At 42.2% G+C, this 22,688-nt stretch overlaps 1 protein-coding gene and 1 long non-coding RNA gene across 9 annotated transcripts in view; one reads left to right on the forward strand and one right to left on the reverse strand.

Annotated features, from left to right (window-relative positions):
* The window catches only part of nova2 (NOVA alternative splicing regulator 2), a 104,515-nt gene that overhangs the window by 67,056 nt on the left and 14,771 nt on the right, over nucleotides 1-22,688 (forward strand). For all 6 annotated transcript variants that reach the window (XM_081614691.1, XM_081614692.1, XM_008426572.3 and 3 more), the window contains one exon: nucleotides 5,469-5,635. In XM_081614691.1, coding sequence (XP_081470817.1) covers nucleotides 5,469-5,635 — 167 coding nt within the window. The remainder of the gene's footprint in view (nucleotides 1-5,468; nucleotides 5,636-22,688) is intronic.
* LOC103475147 (uncharacterized) overlaps nucleotides 9,997-22,688 on the reverse strand; it is a 44,078-nt gene continuing 31,386 nt past the window's right edge. The window contains exons 3-4 of one of the 3 annotated variants that reach the window (XR_014090556.1): nucleotides 13,297-13,388; nucleotides 9,997-10,473 (exon numbers count right to left, since the gene is read on the reverse strand). This is a non-coding gene — a long non-coding RNA (uncharacterized LOC103475147). Of the gene's footprint in view, nucleotides 10,474-12,636; nucleotides 13,389-22,688 lie in introns of those variants that run through there. The other 2 variants (XR_001777208.2, XR_535301.3) reach the window with 2 other exon arrangements.

Consider the following 22,688-nt stretch of genomic DNA (forward strand, 5'->3'; position numbering starts at 1 on the left):
TCCTGCTGCTGCTGCTGTGAGTCACAGATCAGAGGAACGGCTCGGCGGGCTTCACGTCCGTTACCAGCGATCATCAGGAGGAGGAAGGAGTGAGTCATGTTAGCTAGGCCTTAATAAAAACCAGCGCCAGGGTCCGCAGCCTGGCTCACCACGGCCATGATGAGTGCGCTGGTGCTGAGCGAAAAGGTGCCGGGTCACTTTGTCGCCGTGGAAACCGGGAGCTGAAAGTTCACGACGTCTGGCTCTTCGTCTTCAGAGGGATCCGCCGGACCTCCGGGGAGATTTAAGTTTCAGGTTGTTTACAAAACAACAGGAATTCAGTTGGTTTGTGAACGAAGGCTGCAGCTTTCACTGCGGCCCGGTTCAGTCAAAGCCCGGTTCAGTCAAAGCCCGGTTCAATCAAAGTCTGGTTCAGTCAAAGTCCGGTTCGTTTGGGGAGGACTGGGCGCGTACCGAACTCTGATCCGTCTACAAACCTCAGAGTTTGGTAGCAACTCGTTACATTTACTCCATTACATTGACTTGAGTAACTTTTTTAAAATGTACTTTAGGAGTACTTTTACTTTTACTCGAGTAATTTTATTAAGAAATGTTTCTACTCTTTAATTGAATAAAGTATCTGGATTCTCTACACACAATGAAAAACCAAAGCAGAATTATTAGTTTCATTTTCTTTAAAACTTTTTAGACATTTGTGGAAAATACAATTTTTTTATTTTTTTACTTTTACTTTTGTTTATGAAAACTTAACAGCTTTAATTTAATCTCAACATTTTCATGGTTTGTGGTAAAACAAAGTAACTTCCAGAGTTGGAAAGTAACTAGTTACATTTATTTAATTACATTTATTTGAGTGGCGTTTATGAACTTTTAAGAGTATTTTTACTTTTGCTGGAGTCATTTTATTCTGAAGTCTCTACCTGGAGTGTAATTTTTGGACACTCTGCCCGCCTCTCGTCTCGGTTCTTCCCGTCCTCCGGACCTGAACCTTGCAGTCTTCCCTGTTTTCCTTAGTTTTTTTTTCATGCTGGTATTAAATCATTCATTAGTTTCGGACTAAGAAAACGCTCCACAATGGAAAGACGGCATGACTTCTTCCCTGCACACGAAAGTCACAATCAAGTCCTTTGCAAACGCAGCAATCAGAGTGAAACTGAGGAGATTTTCATCTGAAATCTCCAAACTGTTGAAAGAGTCCAAGTTGACGTTGTGTTTTACTTGAGCAGAGGCTGAAATGCATTACAGACTCACACTTACGCACTCGCTGGACCGGCTGCCAGCTGAGCTCACTGTAAGTCACTGAGGGACGTTTAAACTCTGCTGGTCGGCGCTGCTTTGGCATTTATACGTCTACGGCTGGAGGATTGTGTGGGGGGAGTTATTTCACGTGATGATCAACCCCAGCGTTTGCTAAAGCTTATTGAAATAACTTCACTTTTGGGTTAATTGGAGATCTGAGGCTGCAGCTCAGCCGCGCCAGGTTGGCTGTTTTGGCTCTGAGTATTTGGGTTTGTGTGTCATTTTATATTATTTAAAAGCCGGTAGAGAAATCTGATCTCGGTTGCCGGAGGTTATTTCAGCTCGGCGATAAAGATTTACAGCCGCACCAGAAAACGGCTCGAATTGTGGAGGCTGGAATTCAAAACGCACCAAAAACTTATCAAGATCAAGTGGGAGAAACAAAAACATTCGTAAAAATCACTAAAATTGAAGAGGAGCAGAGTGCAAGTTTTTTTTTTTTTTTTTTCTTTTTATTAAAGATGGCCACACTGCAAAAACACAAAATCTTACCGCATTTTTTTTGTCTAGTTTCCGGTGCAAATATCTTGTTACACTTGAAATATGACAAATTAACTTAAAAATAACTTTTTATCAAGATATAGGAGCTTGTTTTAAGTCAACAATTCTTTAATATTGATGAAAGTTCTGGTTCCACTGGTGGAACATTCCGCTGCCCCGTTACCTAGCAACCCCAGCCAAGCACGGACCCGTTACCTAGCAACCCCAGCCAAGCACAGACCCGTTACCTAGCAACCCAGTTCTAATTGAACTGGCACTTAGAACAAGCTTCTATTTCTTGCTAAAAAAAGTTATTTGTAAGTTTGTTTTGCATTATTTCGACTGTACCAACATATTTGCACTGGAAACTAAATCAAAAATACTCATATTTTGTGTTTTTGCAGCAGATAGATCACCGGATCACGCATTAAAACCATCAAACGAGATGTAGTGAGATGAAACAAGGCCAAACTAATGTTTGATCATCAAGCAGATGAATAAATTCATTTCGATTTTTCTGTTCTGTGAAAATAAAAACCACCGACTGTGTCTCAAGGAACTAAACGTAATAAAATCCAACAGCTTCACTCACCTGCTGTGGCCATTTACAAGTAATATGATGATTATGACGTAATGCAAGTTAACGCAGAGATCAAAAAGCTTTCATTTCTAACGGACATTTAACACTGGAGCTGGAAGTCATTTTGAATATTCAAAATAAATAAAACAAATAAAATAGGTGATGAAGTCTTTGTAAGCAAACTTTCAAAAAAGCTGCAAATTGAGACCAAAGAACCAGGAGAGAGAGAGAGAGACGTCGTTTCAGTTCATTCCTTCTTCTGGTGAATTAGTGGTTCGTAAAATAATGTTTTATTTTGGCTCCCTTCTTTGTTTTGTTGTAAATTTGCCAAAAATTAGAGCAAATATGAATAAAGTAGCTGCAAGTTAACAGACGATGATGGTGAATATCTGGTGAAACTGGTTTCTGTTGCCAAAGCACAGCTGTACTGCAGGCCCAACATGATCCCTGGTGACAGAGTGGCCTTTCCAACCACACACACACACACACACACACACACACACACACACACACACACACACACACACACACACTCACTTTCTCATGCCAAGACAATGGCCTGTTAATCCTGGCCTCTGATTGGACGACTGGAGATTACCCAGAGGGCACCAGCTGTCAGGGAGAGGCGAGGCCCAGTTTCCTCAGAATCAACCCACTCTCTCTTTCTCACACACACACACACACACACACACACACACACACACACACACACACACACACACACACACTCTTCAATGGTCAGTGGGTGTTTTCCAAAAGAAAAGAAAAAAAGCTGAATAAAATAAACGCCTGATTCCATGTTCAGCTCTCGTGATGCTAATGGCTCCTGTTTGTCTCTGCTGTCACCAGGCTGCACCAACAGGAATGCACGGTAGTGACGGTGTAATGCTAACTGGCTTTATAAAAAGAACCAGCAGCAACATGTTGCTAAAAGCGACACAAACACTCGTTTATTTTTAGTCTTTTGGCGTCACAGATCTTCTCCGCTCAGCCTGTTAGCATTGGTAGCCATGTTGCTACAGATTCCTCCTTCCTCTCTGGTACAAACACAGATGTTTTAGGCTGAGCCGGGCCGAGCCGAGCGGGTCCAACGGTGCCAACCGACCCGCTGCTGGGCTGCGATAAGACCAGAAACCTCTGGAGAGTCCGGAGAGGAACAGAAATGATACAGGAGAGAACGAAAAGACGAGCGTTTGTTACTGATGAGAGGTTCTGCTTCGGTTCCCCGCCGGTTTCTGGATTATTTCTGAAATATTCTGCAGGAAATGCAGTTTAGGAAGCTGGAATACTCAGGTGCAGTGATGCTCGACGTCCTATTGGCTGGCAGAGCAGCCAATCATGGAGGGCCTTTCATTTTCCTTCCCGCTCCTGGATTATCTGAAGCCCCAAGAGGGGCAACAAGGACGACTTTAGGTTTGCACAGTAGAGCCAAGATGGTTTCCATGTGCATTGATTCACACTGAGGTATATTTGGAGTTTAACTATTAAAATAGGCAGAAGCATTTTTAGAAAAGGACTCCAGTATTCGCAGGTGGATGTGCTCCAATGGACTTCCATACATTTTCATCTGCAGTTTCCTCCACAGCAAAAATCCACGTTTTGCATGTTTTCAAACGTCCCTTTGGGTTTTTCCTTCTGCTGCTGCTTAAAAAAAGGATGGGCACTAAAAAAACAAAACAAAACACCCATCCGGTTTTTGACAATAAGTTCCTGGGTTTTTTTTTCTTTTTTTGGTGTCTGCCTGGAAAATGAGCTGTTTGGAAAAAACTCTGGAATGTAACAAATCAGCAGGCACTGGCCGTTACCTAGCAACCCCAACAGAGCTCTGGCCGTTACCTAGCAACCCCAACAGAGCTCTGCCCGTTACCTAGCAACCCCAGCAGAGCTCTGCCCGTTACCTAGCAACCCCAGCAGGGCTCTGCCCGTTACCTAGCAACCCCAGCAGAGCTCTGCCCCGTTACCTAGCAACCCCAGCAGAGCTCTGCCCATTACCTAGCAACCCCAACAGAGCTCTGCCCATTACCTAGCAACCCCAGCGGAGCTCTGCCCATTACCTAGCAACCCCAGCAGAGCTCTGCCCGTTACCTAGCAACCCCAGCAGAGCTCTGCCCCGTTACCTAGCAACCCCAGCAGAGCTCTGCCCGTTACCTAGCAACCCCAGCAGAGCTCTGCCCGTTACCTAGCAACCCCAGCAGAGCTCTGCCCCGTTACCTAGCAACCCCAGCAGAGCTCTGCCCGTTACCTAGCAACCCCAACAGAGCTCTGCCCATTACCTAGCAACCCCAGCGGAGCTCTGCCCATTACCTAGCAACCCCAGCAGAGCTCTGCCCGTTACCTAGCAACCCCAGCAGAGCTCTGCCCCGTTACCTAGCAACCCCAGCAGAGCTCTGCCCGTTACCTAGCAACCCCAGCAGAGCTCTGCCCGTTACCTAGCAACCCCAGCAGAACACCAGCTCCTTCGGTCAGTTGGTTTTATTGCTGCATGTGCTGTACAATGGCTGCTGGAAAAGACAAGAGTTATGCTGTTGACTTGCCATCCAGAAATCACTTGCTGCATTCTTGTTGGTTGTGCAGGTGGCTCTACTAATGCTTTTCAGCGATGTATGGTTGTGTAATTGTGAACCTGTTTGCGGCCATTTTTACATTTGGGAGTAAACGTTGAGTTGGGGGCGTGGCCAGCAGCAGCTTCGTTGGATTTAAAGTAACAGGAGCCTTAAAAAAAAAGCTCAAAATAGGCAGAACTGAGCAAATTGAAATCTCATTATGTAAAGATCAATATGTTTGATGAGTATTGATGATTTTTGACGGTGACTCTTGTTGAAATGGGATGTTATTGGTTCCTCAGTTTGGTGACTGTATGGAGTTTTTATGGTTTTATTTTTGAGATGCCTTGTTGCTGAAATGGGCTGCAGAATAAACTTGATTATTTTTCTTAGACCATCTGCCTCATATTGTCACGGCGACGACTTCAACAGATATGTTTTTTGAAAAAAGTTACAGACTGCAGCTTTAAATTGATAAGTTGGTGTTTCCTACGTTTCCTCTGAGCCTTTCCTGACCCAGCCGTGTGTGTGTGTGTGTGTGTGTGTGCGTGTGTGTGTGTTTCCAGGCACGACAGAGCGGGTGTGTCTGATCCAGGGGACGGTGGAGGCGCTGAACGGCGTCCATGACTTCATCTCTGAGAAGGTGAGGGAGATGCCTCAGAGCACCCAGAAGACAGAACCGGTCAGCATCCTGCAGCCGCAGACCACCGTCAACCCGGACCGCGTGAAACAGGTCCGTCTGCGTGTCTGGCAACAGAACCGGGGGGTTGGTTGGTGCTTTTATTGTGAAAAGCTACGAGGCGCCGCCTCATGCTGGGATTATGTCTGGAGATTTTAGCGTTAAGTGAGGAAGGACCAGAATAAATGATGCTATTATCTAAAATGTGTTATTTAGGATTTCCTTTTCCTTTGCTGACCTTTAACCTTTGAAAAATCACCTCATCCTAGTTCAACAACGTAACATTTTTTAAAACTGGTGTTTCCATTAAGCTAATTTATTTATTTTTACATTCAATTTGCACCTTTACAAATAAAAAAAGCAAAAATAAAATTTCTGCCAAAAACTTTTCTAGAAAAAAAAAAACATTTCTGAGTTTGAAAAGTTGAAGATTTTCTAGAAAACAATATTAAATTTTCTGAGATTGAAAACTTGAAACATTTCTGGGATTAACAGGAAAAACTTGTTGAGTTTTAGTCAAATTTTTTGACTTTCCTTGTTTTTTCTGGTGAATTTCTCAGATTTTTGGTGGAAATTTACTCAAAGTCGCAGTTATCTTGTATTTTTCTGTCTAGTTTCCGGTGCAAATATCGTCACTTTTATCTTACGTCAAGTTTACTAACTTACAATAAACTCAGTTTTCTTCCTCGGCCTGTAATGAGCCGTCATCCTCAGGATGCCGGGCCTCCAGGACCCACTGCGGACAGTTCAAACAAACTGTGCGCAGAAACTAAAGCATTTAGGAAAAGCCAGCATGGCTGCAGGTTTTCCCTTTTCCTTCGGGCTTTTGAATCCAGCTGTGTGCAAACAAGGTGCATGAAATCGGTAGAAACGCCTTTTTCTGGCCCAGGCCTCGTGTTTTAGCTTCCCTGTTGAGATGAGCAGCTTTTAATTTAACAACGATACTCTCCCGGTTTTACGAGGCGCTTTTAGGAGCCTCTTAAACGTTTTACCATAAACCCCGAGAGGCAACTCGGGAACAGTGACGTAGGTGTGCTAGCTCAAACAAAAAAAATGAAAAAAAATGTTCCGTCACTTAACGAGAGGAACAAATTAGGAGGAAAATCCGTGATCGCAAGCAGATTTGTTGGAATTCAAGTCCAGAAAAGACGCTGGAGGGGAAAAGAGGGAGATGAGATGAGATGGAGTCGGACAGGATGCTGCGTCGGAGGTGTGAACACGCAAGCTGCACGCGTCGCATGAACCGCAGGCCTGACACGCAGAGGCCAGAACGTCCTGCAGGAAACGCCTCTGCTTCGCGCATGCACTGCAAAAACTCAAAATCCTGCAGAGTGAAATGTGGTTTCCAGTGCAAGAATCTGAAATGATGAGACAAAACTAAATCACAAGCTCGTTTTGAGTCAATACATCCTGAATGCTGATGGAAAAGGTTCTAGTTCCGCTCGTCAACGGGCCCTTTGCCGTTACCTAGCAACCCCAGCCGAGCCCGGTCCGTCTCCTAGCAACCCAGTTCTGGTTCCACTGGCAGATTATTTCACTCATAACAAGACATTTTAACCCCAGAAGTGAAATAATCTGCCAGTGGAACCAGAACTTTGTCAACATGATGAAACGGGTTCCTGCGTCTTGGTGAAAAGTTTCTTCTTAATTAGTTTTGTCTTATTTCAAATGTAACATTTGGACAAGAAACTAAAACCAAACATATTTGGTAATATTTTGTGTTTTGCTGTATTTGCGTTTCTTTTTACACCGGAGCAAACTTAAAACTCTAGATCACAGGTGTCAAACTCAAGGCCCGGGGGCCAAATCTGGCCCGCCGCAGCTTTTTATGTGGCCCTCTGGACTCCAAATTACATCAATAAATCCTTCCAGTTTTTCACAAATCTGTAAAAATCACACAAAATCAACACATTTCCACATTTTTTCCTGATTTTACTGCTAATTTTCTCAAAATTGGTCAAAAACGTTGAATCTGTAACTGATACGAGTGATAGAGTCACATTTGACATCATACATTAGTGTAAATATTGTAAAAGAATAACGATTACAAATATTTCTTAATATTCACCACAAAATCTGTCATTTTGATTGCAAAAATAAACACTAAAATAATCACAAATCCCAGAGGAACAGCTATTTATTGATATTTTAACAGTTTTATTGGTTTTATCAATAGATTATGGTGCAACCGGCCCTTTAAGAACATTCAGATTTTTGATTCGACCCAAAATAAAAATGAGTTTGACACCACTGCTCTAGATGCTAACTACCTTAGCATTTCCGTACATGCTAGGCTACATTACCGCGGGTCGTTTTGTTGATGTTTACTAATAACGACGCCTTCAGCACAATGCAGTATTTAATCTCACTTACTTAAAAGCATTAATCTTCCTGCCTTATAAGACGACTGTCATCCGTCTTTGCCAACAATGGCAGCGTTGCCAGATTGGACAGGTATCCCCCCAGTTGGGCTGCTGTGGCTGTTTTTCATATTCAGTGAGTTTTTAGAAATGTTTCTTTTGTCATTATGTGGGACAGACATTCAAAACGTTTAATAAAAAGCCATGTTCTTGCACTTATCTTGTTAATTTATTTTGAAATCTCTTGAATCTGTAAAACATAAATTAAAAGAAGATATCGCCACAAAAAAACACGTCTTACTGTGACAGTAAATTTCAGGTTTTTTTTTAATTTGAGCCGGTTTTATGTTGTTTTTGGGGCTTTGAACTGTCAAATCTGGCAACACAGATCAAACGTTTACAATGAAATAAGTTCAGTTTGCACTTTTGCCCTTTTGCGCATCAATGACCATTTTTTACAGTGAAATCAACTGAACAAAACGATGTTGCGCCGCAGAAGCTAAGGGTTTGTTTTGATGGTGAATGAGCTGCTTTATGTTTTAAACACAATAAATTAACTTGCAAAAATCTCGTCACATTTCAGATTCAGATTATTACGGAACGGAAACTACTCAGATCTTTTTTACGGCGTCCCAAGCAGTGGATGAACTGATTCCTTGTCATGTTTAGATTACATAATGTTTGTTATAATTAATTTTCCATTTGGCTGCAGTGGAATTTAGCAGCAAAATGATTTATTATGGGATGGACGACGAAGCAGCTGTGAGCAGAAAATGGGTCAGAAGTTTCTGTGTTTCCTTCCCAAACCGTGACTGCAGGTTACCTGGCGCTCTGACTGTGTGTGTGTGTGTGTGTGTGTTTTTACCCCGCCTCTCGTTCATTAACCTCTGGCCCGCTGCCCTGACAAGGACTAAGCGAAGCCTCGATAGATAATTCATCATGTTTGTACAATTTTATTCCCTTATGTTTAATTTGAGGTTTGAAAATAAAACTTTGAATATCAACTTTTCGTCAGCAGAATTGCAAAAATGAAAGATTTTTCCAGGAAAATGATCGGCTAGGAGACGGTTTCTGTAAAGATTGTTGCATAAAAAAAAAAAAAAATCCTCCGTAAATTAAAGTTGGATAAAACTGACGATAACGATTAATTACGTCTGTTTTAGGTGACTGTGTGAATCTGACTGTGTGAATCTGACTGTGTGTCACAGCAGTAGAAACAGGAAACCTTTCAGAACGTTTTCTGTTTTCCGGCCAAACATCTCGGTGCTCCTGAAACGAGACAAAACTAACTTACAAAGTAACTTTTCAGTAAGAAACAGGAGCTTGTTTCACATTTTTTCCCACGTTTTACGCCGGTGGAACTAGAACTGGGTTGCTAGGCGACGGGCTGGGCGTGGCTGGGGGTTGCTAGGCAACGGCTCAGCGGAATAATCTACCAGTGGAAGTAGAACTGGGTTGCTAGGCGACGGGCTGGGCGTGGCTGGGGGTTGCTAGGCAACGGCGCAGCGGAATAATCTACCAGTGGAAGTAGAACTTTTTTCATCAATATTATGGAATTATTAGCTTAAAACAAGCCTCCATATCTTGCCGAAAAGTTGTTTATAAATTAGTTTTTGTCTTATTTCAAGTGTGCTAAGATGTGCCAACTAAAAAAACCAGACCAAAAATTCTCTGTAATATTTAGTGTTTTTTGCATAAATCGTACAGAAGCGCCTGAAGCATCCTGGAGACGCCGTCGCGTCTTTTCTCCTCTGATGATGCGATTTCCTGTTTGGAGGCATCAGCAGGATGATGTGAAAGGAAACATCGTCCCTCGTGTTGTAAAACTGTGAGGACAAAGACGCTGGTTTCATTTTCAACAGAGCAGCAGCAGCAGGAGTCTGTTGATTGCTCTTTAAAATTAGGCCTTTTCTACGTGAAGGAAAGTTGTTTTTTACAGTGCGACACTCAGAAGATGAGATGAGTTTTGACGAGACGTTCACAAGAATGAAACCAGATGAGATTTTACCACTTCAAAGATCAGATTTATGCTCCAAAAAGGCTTTTATTCTGCATTTTTATAGATTTCTGACACAAACTGTTTTTTTTCCCCTGCTTTCATTTTAAGACCTGATCTTCGTTTGCTGCTCGTTTCCCAGCTGCTGTTGATCCGGTTCAGTACGACGTCGCTCAACAACCCTTAGATGTCCAGCTACTGGTTGCTATGGCGATGCTTCCTGCCTCTTTCTGAACAACTTGTGCTGCTTATTGTTAGTTTTGTCTTTCATTTTGTAGCCATTTATTGTTCCTGCTGGAAACGCAAAAAGGGGGAAAAAAAATCGATTTATGTGTTTTCAATCAGGATTTCATCAGATGAAGCCATGCTAGTAGCTGCTAGCTAGTAGCCGCTAGCTAGTAGCAGCTAGCAGCAGCTAGCTAGTAGCAACGTCAACGAGAAATACAGTGATGTTTTAATATCGTCGGATCTTCTTCCAGCCCAACCGGTCTTGGTTCTGGTTCTGGTTCTGGTTCCTCGCTGTCTGGAAGTTGATGCTGTGGAAACGACGGAGAATTAGGGGAACATTAAGAAAACAAAACTTCAAATAATACTTTATTCTCGTTGTATTTAAACGTTTTTCTCATACCATTACGTTTTGTTTTTTTCTTGTAATATTAAAACATTTTCTCTTAATATTCTGACTTCATTCTGGTAATAATGTTTCCCATCGTGGCTCATTTTACGCTCCGTCTGGTTTCTGGCTCGTTTTGTTGCCAGGTTGTGATTTATCTTTATTTATTTATTTTATTTTAAACGGAAGAAATTCATAATTATGAATAAATATTTGGATATAAATGCATCTCTCCAGCAGGCCGTCAGAATGTGTGAGATGTTACGTTTGTGCTGCTTCTACAAACAATTACAGAGTGAGGGTGAAGTCAGAGGTCAAAGGTCAGGGCTCAGCGGGGTGGGGGAGGGAGGGGGGTCTTTTCCGAACCAGAGCTCTGCTTCCTGTTTCCAAGCAACGGCTCACAGGAAATCTGCGTCCTGACATGAAAACATCGGGATTCGATCTGCTAATTGCTGCGTTTCCGTCCCCCCGGTGGACGGGTTTGGTTACTGCGGCTCAACTTCAGTTATCACAAAGTATTTAAGTTTTTAACTGAGTGTGTAAACAGTGTTTCCACGTTGGGCGCTGCAGCCGACTGGCAGCGGAGTATAATCCGGTTCTGGACGATGTGAGAAGCTGCAGGGAGACAGGCGGCTAATCGCTGCTGATATTTAGACTCTTCTGGGCGAATCCCCTGTTGCTCTCCAGGCTATTTATACCCAGTCGGTCGGAGCAGAAACTAAATGGGTTTGTGCTGCAACCATCTGATGACACGCAGAGAAACTCCCCCTCCAAAATAACCTCCAAACGCCGCCGCAAGAACCTGCAGCGTTAAAACAAACAAACAAACAAACAAACAAACAAACAAACAAACAAACAAACAAACAAACAAACAAACGGCGAGTAAAACGGAGGTTTTACTGCAAAATGTTCCTCTGATTTCTGCTGGATTGAAAACATGTATGGATGAAAAACTCTCACTTTTCTCTAAACGTCTCTAAACTTTTCATCAGGCGGGGAAAAAAACCTCTTTAAAAAAGACAAAGCAGCACTTTTCTTTCTTTTACTTTTACTTTGTAGGATCCAAGTATTTAAAAGTTATTTTCACATTTATTAAAATAAAAGCTTCTAGGTTTAAAATCGTTTTAGGTTTTCGAAACATTTGCTGCATTTAGCTGAGCTGAATGAATTTCAGTCCATTTTTCAGTAAAAGTGGATCTTGGTTGTAAACTTGAATATTTTTGTCACATTTTCCACTGTAAGAAAAATTACGTCAGTAATGATTTTACCCCGATTAAAACTGCAGTTACAAATAATATTTACATATTTGTTGAATCTGCTGTTAGTTTCAGTCGGATAAAGTGTGAAAAATCGACCTTCTCCCAGTTTGGACTCAATAAATAAAGATGATCAAAATGATCATATTTGTGTTATTAATTGTTTTTCTACCAAAACTGGATGAGAAAAGTTCAGTTTTTTCCAGCGTTTTGGAAACTGAAGGACAGTTTTGTTCATTTTATTTGTTGTTTTGTTTATTTTGGATATTTAATCGTCTTCCAGTTCCAGAGTTAAATGTTCTTCTCTGCTCTGCGGCGGCGGCGGCGCCGGGATCCCTGGTCCAGTCAGATAACGGAGGGGAAACGGGAACAATGGGTCGGGAATAAAACGTGTTGCAGACCATCGATGGGTGGAGCGCCGAGCTGGACGCTCGTTAGCCGAAACCGAAAGTGTGCACAAAACCCTTCATAGGCGTCCTGTCGCTTTAAATCCAAACAATCTGCCTCTGGCACTCGCACGTGGACGCAATTATACAAGCTTACAGATTTGAATAGCGTTAGTGGCGCATTCTGCACAACCAGCATGGATGCAGCAAGTGGTTTCTGGATGGCAAATGAACAGCAAAACACTTCGTCTTTTCAATCAGCCAGTAAAAGTAGCTGTAGAATGAGTTCATAATGTGCTGGAGGTCTGCTGGGGTTGCTAGGTAACAGGCGGAACTCTGCTCAGGTTGCTAGGTAACAGGCGGAACTCTGCTCAGGTTGCTAGGTAACGTCAGTTATATGACTTAACATTCTGGAGGTTTTTGAAGCGGCTCATTCACTTATTACCAAAAAAAACAGCTGGATGTTTTTTTTAGAAGCACTAGAAACACAACTGGAAGCAAAAAAAGTGTAAAATCTGAGTTTTGTATAATAACTTCCCTTTAAATTCTCGTACAGCCTTGATGCAAATTATCTAGGTCTAAAGTTATCCCTTCCTTTCTTCTGCGTTTTACATTTTAACGTTGGTGTCCTGCAAATACAAGAATATTAATAATTTTAAAGCGTTTACAAAGGCGAATGCTTTACAGCACGTCAAACATGAGGTTCGGGGGCCAAATCCGGACCGCCAGAGATTTTTATGTGGACGTTTTTATCCACTTTTTGAAAAAGTGCACAAGAAAACTGCACAATGTTTTTATTTTTTTACTGATATGGACAAGGACGCTAAGCTCACCTGAATTTGATAATTTAAAACAAAAACAAATACATAAAGATACAAGGTGGGGAAAGATGCATCAAACTGATTTTTAAATCAATTTTAGAGGTTTTACTTCCATCATCAGGTCTTATAAGCAGGTGTTGTAAACTCAGACGGTTCTGATCGCCGTTGACTCAGATCGTAACCTGATCGGGTTTCGTTTTCTGTTATTCCAAGGATTTCTTTAGCCTCTGGTCTTTTGTTCAGACTGATTGTTTTAAACTTTAATGGCTGACCATTTACCCACATGCAGCCACTTCCTGTAACCTTCCTCCTCCTGTGCCAACACCTGTTTCCTGCTTCCTGTTGTTGCTCCTCTGTGCAGGAAGTTTGACATTCCTGTTGGGAAAAGGGAGGAGGACTCATTTCAGTGAAATGTCAGAAGGTTCGTCTGACATTTAGTGGTGAACTTTGCTGATTTATTTGTTATTGATCGATGATAGGTTAATGCTGAATTTTTTTTTAGGAAAAAAAGGGACAGTTTTGGAAATGCCTGCATTTCTTCTAATGGCCAATAGGGGGCAAAAATGTAAATTTAGTTTTCTAATCAACCAAATTCTCAGATTTAAGAACAAAAAATAAGCTTTTTTCATTTTGCTGCAACTCATAGTTTAAAGTTGAATTTTTAAGGCTTGTTAATAAATAAAAGTCATAATTTGTCTAAAAAAAACAGTAAAAATGTGACAGATTGAGTAGAATAACCTGAGTCTGACCGGAGGGAGTTTCAGTGATTATTACGGAGGCCAAGGCAATAAATCCAAGAACATATGAGCAACGTTATGATGTCAACATGTTTCCACCCGTTTTCACCTGTGATGGCCAGAAAACGTGAAAGACATGAAAACATGGCCGCTCAAGTTTTCTTTTCTAATCTGCTTACTCATATCAGTAGCTTTAATTTGTAGTATTAGCACAGCTAGCATGTAGCATGTTTCAGCATTTCCCTACTTGTAGTGTTTCTTTGTACCGTTAGCTTTAACGTTAGCACAGCTAGTATGTAGCATCTTTTGACACAATTCCTCTCTCGTAGTGTTAGTTTGTTGTGTTAGCTTGTAGAATTAGCACAAATAGCATGCTGGATCATTCAGCATCTCCCTACTTGTAGTGTTTCTTTGTACCATTAGCTTTAAACGTTAGCACAGCTAGCATGTAGCATGTTTCAGCATTTCCCTACTTGTAGTGTTTCTTTGTACCGTTAGCTTTAAACGTTAGCACAGCTAACATGTAGCATCTTTTGACAGAATTCCCCTCTCATAGTGTTAGTTTGTTGTGTTAGCTTGTAGAATTAGCACAAATAGCATGCTGGATCATTCAGCATTTCCCTAATTGTAGTGCTAGTTTGTAGCATTAGCTTGAAGCATTCGCGCAGCTAGCATGTGGCATCTTGTAACATGGTTCCTCACTTGTAGTGTTAGTTTGTAGCGTTAGCTTGTAGCATTAGCACAGTTAGCATGTTTATTAATAAATAAAAGTCGTAATTTGCCTAAAAAAACAGTAAAAATGTGACAGATTGAGTAGAAGTAACCTGAGTCTGACCGGAGGGACTTTCAGTGATTATTACGGAGGCCAAGGCAATAAATCCAAGAACATATGAGCAACGTTATGATGTCAACATGTTTCCACCCATTTTCCACAACCTGCCGTGGCCAGAAAACGTTAATGTTTAAGGAAAAGACATGAAAACATGGCCGCTTAAGTTTTCTGTTGTTTTGTGCTCACTCATAAATATTGGATATGCTGTTTGGCTTCCCCCGCTTCCTGGTTACATCATACTTCATAACTTTTTATTCATCTTTTTCTTTCATCACTCCTGCAATTTACAGCCTCGGCATAAATGCTCAGTCAGCAAAACGGCAGTGGCTCTCGATCCCTGCTCCTCTGCAGCAACAGAAAACCGAGTTTCTGCATTTTATTACAGACTCTGTAACTCATTTTTAATTTTTTTTTAGCTCACGTGAAACTCAGACAGACATTTTGCTTTCCTTTCAGAAAGGTGAAGCATAGATTTATCGGGTTCAGTGGTGGAAAAACGAAATGTGCTCCTGCTGCTTCCTCAGCAGTCGCCAGAGGCAGCTTTTAAAGTCCAGCTGATTATTTGATCGTCTCTATAAATCTGGAGTTTTAAAAGTTTGTAGGAATCGAGAGTAAACTGAAGGGATGGCACAGTGGCTCGTCAACATCTCATTCAAATTTGGTAGCTTAAAACCTTGCTAAGTTATTTTATAATGATTAAAATGCATAAACTTACAGTGTCCTCCATATTTAATGGCACTCATAGTCATAACTTGTAAAAATAACTAAAGAATAAATGAACATCTTCTTGCAAGTATTGATAGTTTTAAACCAAAATCGTTAGCTAATCAGTTTTACTACTTCACTGGTATAGACACAAAAGTTTTACGGACCTTTTTAAGCTGCTCCCAAACATTTGTGACATGGCATTAGCTTGTACTGTTAGCTTGCACCGTTAGGTTGTGGCATTAGCACAGCTAGCATGTGGCGTCTTTCAGCATTTCCTTTCTTGTAGTAGTAGCTCATAGCTTTACCTTGCAGCATTGTTGTAGTTAGAATCTTTCAGCATTTCCTTACACGCAGTGTTAGCTTATTGTGTTAGCTTGTAGCTTATGGCAGCTAGCATGTAGCATCTTTCAGCATTTACTTTCTTGTACTGCTGGTTTACAGCATTAGCTTGTAGCTTATGGCACCTAGCATGTGGGATCTTTCAGCCGAATTCCTTACCTGTAATGTTAGCTTGTAGTGATAGCTTGTAGCATTAGCACAACTAGCATGTGGTGTCTTTCAACAGTATGCCTTACTTGTAGTGTTAGCTTGCATCATTAGCGCTGTTAGCATGTGCCATCTTTCAACCTTTCCTTAGAAATGCGACAATTTGGGCAAAAGAGAATGGATCAAAGAAGAATCTCTGAATAATTTCTGTAGTATCAATTATATCAAAATATTGATTTCTTTGCTAAACGGTCTCAGATAAAAATCAACCACAGGAACCAGAAGTGAATTGCTGGCCTCAGGGGAACAAACGTAAACATATTTATGTGTGTGTTCGTTTATTTGTGTCGCCGTTAGTACGGCTCCGTCGCTGCTCTCTTCTGTCATCCTTTATTTTTAGTTTTGTTTTGGGGGGGTGGAGGGTTTTCTCTCCTCCTGGATGATGGAAATTGAAGGACGACACAGAGAAGGAGGGGGGGGGCAAAAGTAAACAAGACATGGAGAGAGAGAGAGAGAGAGAGAGAGAGAGAGAGAGAGAGAGAGAGAGAGAGAGACGGCTAAGCCTGCGGATCAGTGGGAGGCAGATTAAGCTAAAGTCCCTGCTTAAGACTTCAAAGTTCAACCTCCAACAGTCTCAACAGTTGTTCCTCCAGCCGCTCTCCGTGTTCAACATGCAGACGTTGTTTGGTTTGCCGCCGTCGCCGCGCTGGTTTGTACAAAGGTAGAAATAAAGCCTCGGTTCGTTTGTGTGTGTGCGTGTGTGTGTGTGTGTGTGTTAGCGTTAGCGACATCCGGAGCCGTGACCTGGACGGAACGCGACACAAAGCTGCGATGAGAATACGGATCATCATTATCGACATGACGGGTCTAAAAATTACTAATCCAGCATCTATTCCGGAGCAGGTTGCCGATATCAGGTTCACACCGACCCGCAGGGGTCTATTTCAGAGACGGCAGGAAAGCCTTCCATATTCTGATGCTGCGCAGTTGTTGTTTATAGATGTTGTCATGGCAACGTCATCTCAATGAAAATGTAAGAAAAATCAAAATTTCGTACAAGTTTGTTGGTTCCCCGCCTTTTTTTTGGTTTTTTTTTTAATCAGACTAGTACATCTGAAAAAAAATTATACTGAAACATATTGTTATATTATTTTACTAGTTTTCTCAGAAAAGGAATTTAACTTTTTTTTTTTATCTCAGAAATTTAATTTTCATTTAATGTCCGAATTCTGACTTTTTCTTTAGAATTTCTGATTATTTTTATCTCAGAATTCAAACTTTCTTCCTCAGATTTCAGATTTTTTTTTTCTCAGAGTTTTGACATCAATATTGGAATTCTGAGATTAAAGTATTTTTTCCAGTGAATTTTGGGATTCTATTTGTGAATTAAGATCCCAGGATCTGGAGGAAGAGACGAGCGATCCAGACTTAGTTTTGCTTGAAGTTTCCAGCCGGTGCTGGTTTGGGTCGCCATGTCCTGCGCTGGTTCTGGTCCACTGGGTTTAATCGGGACCCCAGAGAAGCAGAAAGTCACTGGTCACTAATTAGATGGTTCCTAATCTCCAGCGCCTTGTTTTTTATTAAATTCCAGTTCATCTGTGTGATGGAAATAATCTGGACCGATATTTAATCCGATTGACCTTCAGAAACGTCCAGCGGACTCCCATCATCCCCAGCGCCGCCGTCAGCATCGATTCGGATTCATCCGCTAAGCCCACATCCCTGCTGAAGTCGACACTTCGCTTCCCGCTTTCGCAGCGAGTGGATTTATGCTCAGGAGATTGAGTTTGACCTTCGACCTCAGGCCAGCAGCTGCAGCAGCAGGACGGAAGCCAGAAACCCGCCGGCTAACTCTGCAGAAACTTTCCACCAACAAACGTAAACAAGCAGCGAAAAATTAAACCTGAGCCTCAAAAAGCAGGACGTCTGGATTCTGCCTGCACTGTAAAAACACAAAATCCTACCACGTGTTTCTGTTCCCAGTTTTTACTGAAAATATCTGCGTGCTCGTGAAATAAGACGCAACCAACTTGATTTTGTGTTTTTGCGGCGCAAACAACGCAGAGCGTCTTTAAGGGGAAACTTCTTATTGTGTAGGTGAACAGAAAGTTTACGGTTAAGAAACCAAATACGGAGATTTATAAAAATAAATCCGCTTTTAAGTGTCAAAAATGAAACAAAAATCTGAATCTTGTTCTGGAATTTAAGACAAATGTTTGGATTTACTTTAAAAGAAAGTCTTTCAGAAACCTCTTCAGCGGGTCCTTTCAAACCTGAAGGATTTTCTTACAAATGCACTGTAAAAACACAAAATGCTACCAAGTAGTTTGGTCGAGCAGATGTCTTAGTACCAGTCAAATCTTACTTACAAGTAATTTTTCAGCTAAATAGCTTGTTTCAAGTCAATAATTCCTTAATATTGGTGAAAACTTGTAACCTAGAACTGGGTTGCTAGGTAACAGGCTAGGCTTGGCTGGGGTTGCTAGGTAACAGTGGCGTGTAATATTTTACCAAACTAGAACTTCTTCATCTTCTAAAAAGGTTTTTTCAGTGTATTGGTATGAAAATCCTTCAGGTTTGAAATGATGTGATGAAAATGTTTCTGAAAGTTTTTCCTCTAAAGTAACTCCATAGATTTATCTCAAATCCCAGAACAAAATTCTGTATTGTGTTTCATTTCTGACATTTTAAAGCCGATTTATTTTTATAAAGAGGAAAACAAATGTAAAAAAAAAAAAAAACGTTTTAGTTCCTCTGGCAGATTATTTTACTTTTAACACGAGAAAAATGTTTTATAAGTGAAACAATCGAACCGAGTGGAACAAATTCATTAATATTAACGAATTATTATTCACTTAAAACAAGCTCCGATATTTAGCTAAAAAGTTACTTGTACGTCAGTTCTCATTAGAAACCGGATAAAAATCAGATTTAGTGTTTTTGCAGTGCGCGGTCCTCTAATCTCTGCTGCCGGTCGTCGGGGTGAAGTGAAGCAGCAGCGTCAGCGAAATAAAAGCAGGATTAAGAGGACAGCCTCCGGAGAAAATGGCCTTCATGCTGGGAACTTGCTGCGAGGTGCGAGGAAATAATTAACTATTGTAAATTCACCGGAAAATGACAGCCGTAAAAGTTAACGAGAGGAAGACGCTCCGCGACGCCTGAGCGCTGGAATGCAAACGGATTATTAAAAAAAGAAGAAGTGAAAAAGGCTGACAGGAGGAAGGAAAGACAGAAAAAAGGAAAGCGGAGCTTCATTAGCGTGGATCAGTTGGACGTGGAGACAGGAGACGGGATCATTAGCAGCGCCGCGCCGCCGCCGCTCATCCTCCCACTCAGAGACGCTGCGTGGGTAAAAACAGCTGAAACTTCCCACGGATTCTCGCTCGTTTCATCCCCCCGCCTTCAATCGGGCCGGACCCGGATTCCCGTCGGCACGTTTTACCGCCGGAATCACTCAGAACATTTCTGGAATGACTGTTGTGAGAAAAGAAAAGTTGTACAGTTTGAGCTGCAAAAGCCTCCAGCTGTAGGTTTTTCACCTCCATGTCAGCCGTTTGTCCCCTTAAAGGGGCGGCGTTACTGTTTATCAGACAAATAGTGGCATTTTATGGCACAGCTAGGCAACTTTTAAGTTCAGTTCTTATAAAAATGAGACTGAAAATAAATTTTACTTCCTGATTTTGACATCTTGAGATTGTGTCTCTGTCTCTTTAAGAATCTCCTGCTCTGTCTGAAGCTCCGCCCCCAACATGGCTCCTCTGTTAACGCTAACGACGTTTTGACCAGCGTTTCACTGAGAAGTAGCTCCTATAATGAGCTCAGCTGGGTATTTGCTAATTGCTGCTGGCTAGTCTGGAGGAGCAGCGTGGGGGAGGACAGCTCTGTCGGGACCTGAAACCAAAATCCTACCGCAAAACACAAAATCTTAAAAAAGTATTTTTGGTCTAGTTTGTTGAAATAAGACAAAACTAACTTTTCAGCAAGATGAAAAGTTGTTTTAATACTTGCCAAGTATTGATAAAAAAAAGTTCTGGTAGAATGTTCCGCTGCGCCGTTACCTAGCAACCCCAGCCAAGACCAACCCGTCTCCTAGCAACCCAGTTCTAGTTCCACTGGCAGATCCCACTTTCACTTATGGGAGTCATGTTTTGTTATAAAGTTGAATTAATAGTTTTTCATCAGTGTTAACAAATTATTTACTTAATCTCCTGAATTCCTAGCTTATATGTTAGTTTTGTCCCATTTCAGGAGTACTGAAAAAAATGGACAAACATTTGGTAAAATTGGTTTTTCACTGCAAAAACACAAAATCTTACCAAGTATTTTTGTTTAGTTTCTAGTGCAGATGTTTTCAGTCGACCCGAAATAAGACGAAACTAACATTTTAGGAGATTATGTTAAATAAATAATTCATTAATGTTGATGGAAAAGTTGTAGATCAACTTTAGTGGAACTAGAACGGGGTTGCTAGGTGACGGGCTGGGCGTGGCTGAGGTTGCTAGGTGACGGGCTGGGCGTGGCCGAGGTTGCTAGGTGACGGGCTGGGTGTGGCTGAGGTTGCTAGGTGACGGGCTGGGCGTGGCCGAGGTTGCTAGGTAACGGCGTAGTGGAATATTCAACCAGTGAAACTAAACTTTTTCATCAATGTCAAGGAATTATTTACTTAAAACAAGCTGCTGTATTTTGCTGAAGAGTTTCCTGTAAGCTAGTTGATCTTCTTGCAAACACACTAAAATATTTGCACTAGAATACAAACCAAAAAAAAAAAATGCTTGGTTAGATTTTGTGATTTTGCAGTGTAGCGACGGCAGTGACTCAGCTAAATGCTAATCGGCTCAGTTTAAGGTTTGGTGATGCGCAGGAGGTGGAGTTCGCACTTTGCTCGTTTCATTCATGTCCGCAGCAGATTGTCGCCGCGGCGACGGGACGTGAGCAGGCGCGTCGAGCGATCCTGGCTGTGTTCGAGAGTCGATCAGAGACGAAAGCGGCTCCCGCTCGCGCCTGCGGAGGACAGGAGAACCAACAAGCTGAGCTGCTAATCCCAGCCGAGCAGCGGCCCAAACAAACGGCCCCTCAGGAGGAGACCCGGTTCCAGCCGCTGCAGCAGAAACGCGACGAGTTTAAATCCGCGCCGCCTTCGCTAGTTTTCCATTTCTATGTAAATTCAGCTGCTGCCTGGGAGAAAGAGAGCTGCAGCGCAGATAACGAGACGCACGAGTCAAAAAATGCAGCGACCGAGGAGCAAAACACAAACCAGGCGCTAATTTAAGCAGGCTAACTGAAAATGTGGTGTAATTTCTCTTCACGCTTTATTTTTACTCATTTTTACTCAAACCTCTCAGGGACGCGCAACAATCACGTGTTTAAAGATGGTGGTGACTTTTTGCTCCGTTTGTGTCTCTGGAAGCAGAAGGAGCTCCTTTTGTTGCAGGAGGCTTCCTCTGCTGCAGCAGACATGCGTCATTCTCTGCAGGCTGCGTCAGCGGAGACGCGCGTCACGTTGCAGCTCCTTTCACAGCTGCTTCGGTCTGAGCGCCGCAAAGACGGCAAACCTCCTCGGGCCGTTTAAAAACAAGAACATTCAGGCGACTTTTCATCAGGAGCCTGTTTTTGGTCAATAATTCCTTAATACCGATTAAAAAGTTCAATATTCTGCCGTTACCTAGCAACCCCAGCCAAGCCCTGCCCGTTACCTAGCAACCCCAGCCAAGCCCCGCCCGTTACCTAGCAACCCCAGCCAAGCCCCGCCCGTTACCTAGCAACCCCAGCCAAGCCCCGCCCGTTACCTAGCAACCCCAGCCAAGCCCCGCCCGTTACCTAGCAACCCCAGCCAAGCCCTGCCCGTTACCTAGCAACCCCAGCCAAGCCCCGCCCGTTACCTAGCAACCCCAGCCAAGCCCCGCCCGTTACCTAGCAACCCCAGCTAGGTACCTAGCAACCCCAGCTCCACTGGCAGATCATTTCACTAATGAGGTGAAGTAATTTGCTAACCGACTTTCTGACTTTTCAAACTCTGGAATTTCCAAGATTTTTCTGGAAAATTTCTGAGATTAATCTCAAAATCTCCTGACGTTTGATTGGCGGAAATGTCCTTGTAATTTATCTGCATCGGCTCTAATACACCCATCTATAGACACATGAAGGTTTTTGATCGAAGGTGAAAAGGGATCTGGAATGTTTATTTAGTCCCACAGCATGATGCTGCCACCACCATGTTTCACTGTGGATATGCTTTTTTTGTTTGTTTTTTTACTTTTTTGGAGTTTTTGCCGGGTTTGAATTCTTTTTTTCCCAATAGAAATTCAAAAATGTTATATTTCTGCCCCTCCTTCAGTGCTTTTGTCAGTTTTTAAGCCTTTTATTTTGAAGGGATGTCCAGTTATAAGTCATCCTCTTCATCGTTCTAAAATATGTCGCATCCTTTTCCGGACTCTTGTTTTCTGCTACGGTCACTTTCCCGCCTCAGCTGATCTCAGGGTTGCATCTGGATGAGGAAAATAAAAAGTTTCTCTGTGTGAATTTTAGATTCACACAGAATCGCAGGTTTTCTGCGCGCCTCGTCGGCCCCGCTCCCTTTTTCTCTACCCTTTGAATGCCGGAGCCGTGTTTCCATGGCAACGCTGACCCCCGGGAGCCGGCGTTGCTTATTTTTTTTTTATTTTTCTCTCCACAGAAGTATCCTCTTTAGCATTCCTCTTTCTACTCTCTCCGTCATCCCTCCATCCCTCCCACTCTGTTTACCTCTTCCTGCCTCTCCTCCGCTCTGTTATTCAGCAAAACCATGAAAATAATAGAAAATAATAAATCCTGCAGACAGTTTGTAATCTTGCACGTCAGGCTCCAGTGGCACTTTGAACGTCTTTTCTTTTCATCACCTCTCATCGTTCATCTTCTGTCGTTTCTCTGTTTTCC

Source organism: Poecilia reticulata, chromosome 13, assembly GCF_904066995.2.
Source record: "Poecilia reticulata chromosome 13, P_reticulata-male-v2, whole genome shotgun sequence".
NCBI classification, from domain to species: domain Eukaryota; kingdom Metazoa; phylum Chordata; class Actinopteri; order Cyprinodontiformes; family Poeciliidae; genus Poecilia; species Poecilia reticulata.